Below are 2,123 nucleotides of genomic sequence, written 5' to 3'. Positions count from 1 at the left end.
AAACACATTCACACATTAGTAATATAAATAGTAAGTCTTTCAAGACATATTAGGTTATAAAGCTGCATTCAAAATAGTTACAAATGCTGTTTAAAATAGTTTAAGATGGGGTATATCATGCCACACTTGAGGACATGTCGACTTTCCAAAAGTATTTCATGTCAACCAACCTTTTATTAGAAAATGTACTGTTTAAATGAGGGGTGCTAGATGAGGCAGATATTTACAGTACCTACAATCCATGCAGGAAATAAAACTAGCAAATGTTTGCACTTTAGCAGCACTTTATTGCCTGTGAAGGTTGTGAATGACTCTCTACTGCAGGCAATGGCCATTTACATCTACATATCCATAACAGTATAAAAAAAAAAGAGTATTATTAGTATATACTAATGATGAAAGGCTAGAAACGCCCCTGCTGTCTATAGAAACTATACTTGTTGTCTCAAGTCTATGGCAGGTGCAAATGTTGAAATACCAGCATGACCACATTTAAAACATTCTCTGTCTGTTTTGGTATCTGGAGTTTAGAGGCCAATAGATCATGTTTGGGCTGTGTTCTGTGAGCCATAAACATTCAGGCAGTGACATGGTGCTGTCGACGTACAAAATACATAATTCAAAACACAAAGTTTTCAAGTTACCTGCGAGAGGAGGTCCTATCAGGAGCGTAACGCTTTCCATGATAGACAACAGGCCGAGCGCAGATGGGAATCGACTCATCTCCACCGTGTCCATCAGGACGGTGAACATCAGTGAGCCTACCACGCTCATAGACAGTCCGTACGCCAGCACATACATTAACAGCACTGGGAAACTTGCAGAAATGCAGCAAATACTATTACTGAGTCCATTTATTAGGAGTGCGGCTGAGAAAACATAGATATGCCGACCTTTAAACCAGGGCAGACTGAAGAGCACTCCAGCGGGAGGCCGCACAATGATGTTGACAAAGCCCAGGATGGAGAGCAGCAGGGCAGCTCGGCTTGGATCCATTTTGTGAGCTGATGCGTACGGGACCAGGTAAATAAGCGGCACCACAAACCCCAGCATCATCCAAGTGATGCCCAGTGAAAACACCCGAAATCGCAGGTTGCTACAGAAGAGGTCAAAGGCCATGTGTTTTCTGAGGGACGATGCTAAACTCTGAAAGATCCCCAGCATGCATCCCTTTTTGCCTGGGGTTCTGGGACCGTTGCTTATCACCTCTGTCTTTCTGGGCTTGCGAGGCCTGACCGGTCTCATAATGGCTCCGCAAACACAGCAGTTGAGCAGCACAGCACCGAGTACCAGAAAGCTCCCTCTCCAGCCCAGCGTACTCTGCAGATAGTCACCTAAAAAGGGCAATGTAGACAGACCCAGAGCAGTACCAGTGGAGGACATAGCATTGACAAAAGGACGACGGCGCACAAAGTAGTGGCCAAGTATTGTGACAGCGGGCTGGAAGCTGAAACAGAAACCCAGACCTGTGAAGCAAACAGAGGGTTATGCATTATATAGAACTGACTGATGGATGAAGTTCATTGTACTTTGGTAACTAACAGTGAACAGCTATTATTTACTTACATGCCAACTATCAAAACTGTAACTGTAAATACATCTAAGCTGTAACTGTATTTATAAATAATAACATTTATTGTTGTTGTTATTATATGATTTAATAACTAATAACCAATCAATTGAAAATGAATGCATTTATTATTACTAGTTGTATATTATTAATTATATTAATAATAAATACATAAAATCTGTAACTGTAAATATAATACTAATTATTATTATTGTTGTTGTTGTTATTATATGGTTTAAATAATAATCAATCAATTAATAATAAATGCATTTATTATTATTATATCATTTAATAATGAATCATCAATTAATTAATTAATAAATACATCAATTTGATTATTGTAAGAAAAATTTTAATATTTGGATAGTAAATATTAAGGTATATAACAATCAATAATTATCATTATTATAATTATATTTAATAATCAATAATATAATAAATGCTCATGTATTATTTACTTGTATGCTGACTTTCTGAGCTATATAATACATTTATTTATTGTTTAAATAAGCTACACAAATTTTGTATTATTATAATTGTTATTATATAATAT

The 2,123-nt window shown here is 36.8% G+C and overlaps 1 protein-coding gene across 1 annotated transcript; it reads right to left on the bottom strand.

The window, feature by feature from the left end:
* Positions 1-626: 626 nt before the first annotated feature.
* LOC107736668 (monocarboxylate transporter 6-like) lies at positions 627-1,466 on the bottom strand (the record flags this gene model as incomplete). Its single annotated transcript, XM_016548037.1, has 1 exon — positions 627-1,466. A coding segment is annotated over one exon (840 nt), but the record flags the coding sequence as incomplete, so codon positions are not given.
* Positions 1,467-2,123: the final 657 nt, after the last annotated feature.

The sequence above is a fragment of the Sinocyclocheilus rhinocerous genome, unplaced genomic scaffold, assembly GCF_001515625.1.
Source record: "Sinocyclocheilus rhinocerous isolate Xijiao unplaced genomic scaffold, SAMN03320098_v1.1 C36873647, whole genome shotgun sequence".
In the NCBI taxonomy this organism is placed as follows: domain Eukaryota; kingdom Metazoa; phylum Chordata; class Actinopteri; order Cypriniformes; family Cyprinidae; genus Sinocyclocheilus; species Sinocyclocheilus rhinocerous.
This window is presented reverse-complemented; position numbering and strand designations above follow the sequence as displayed.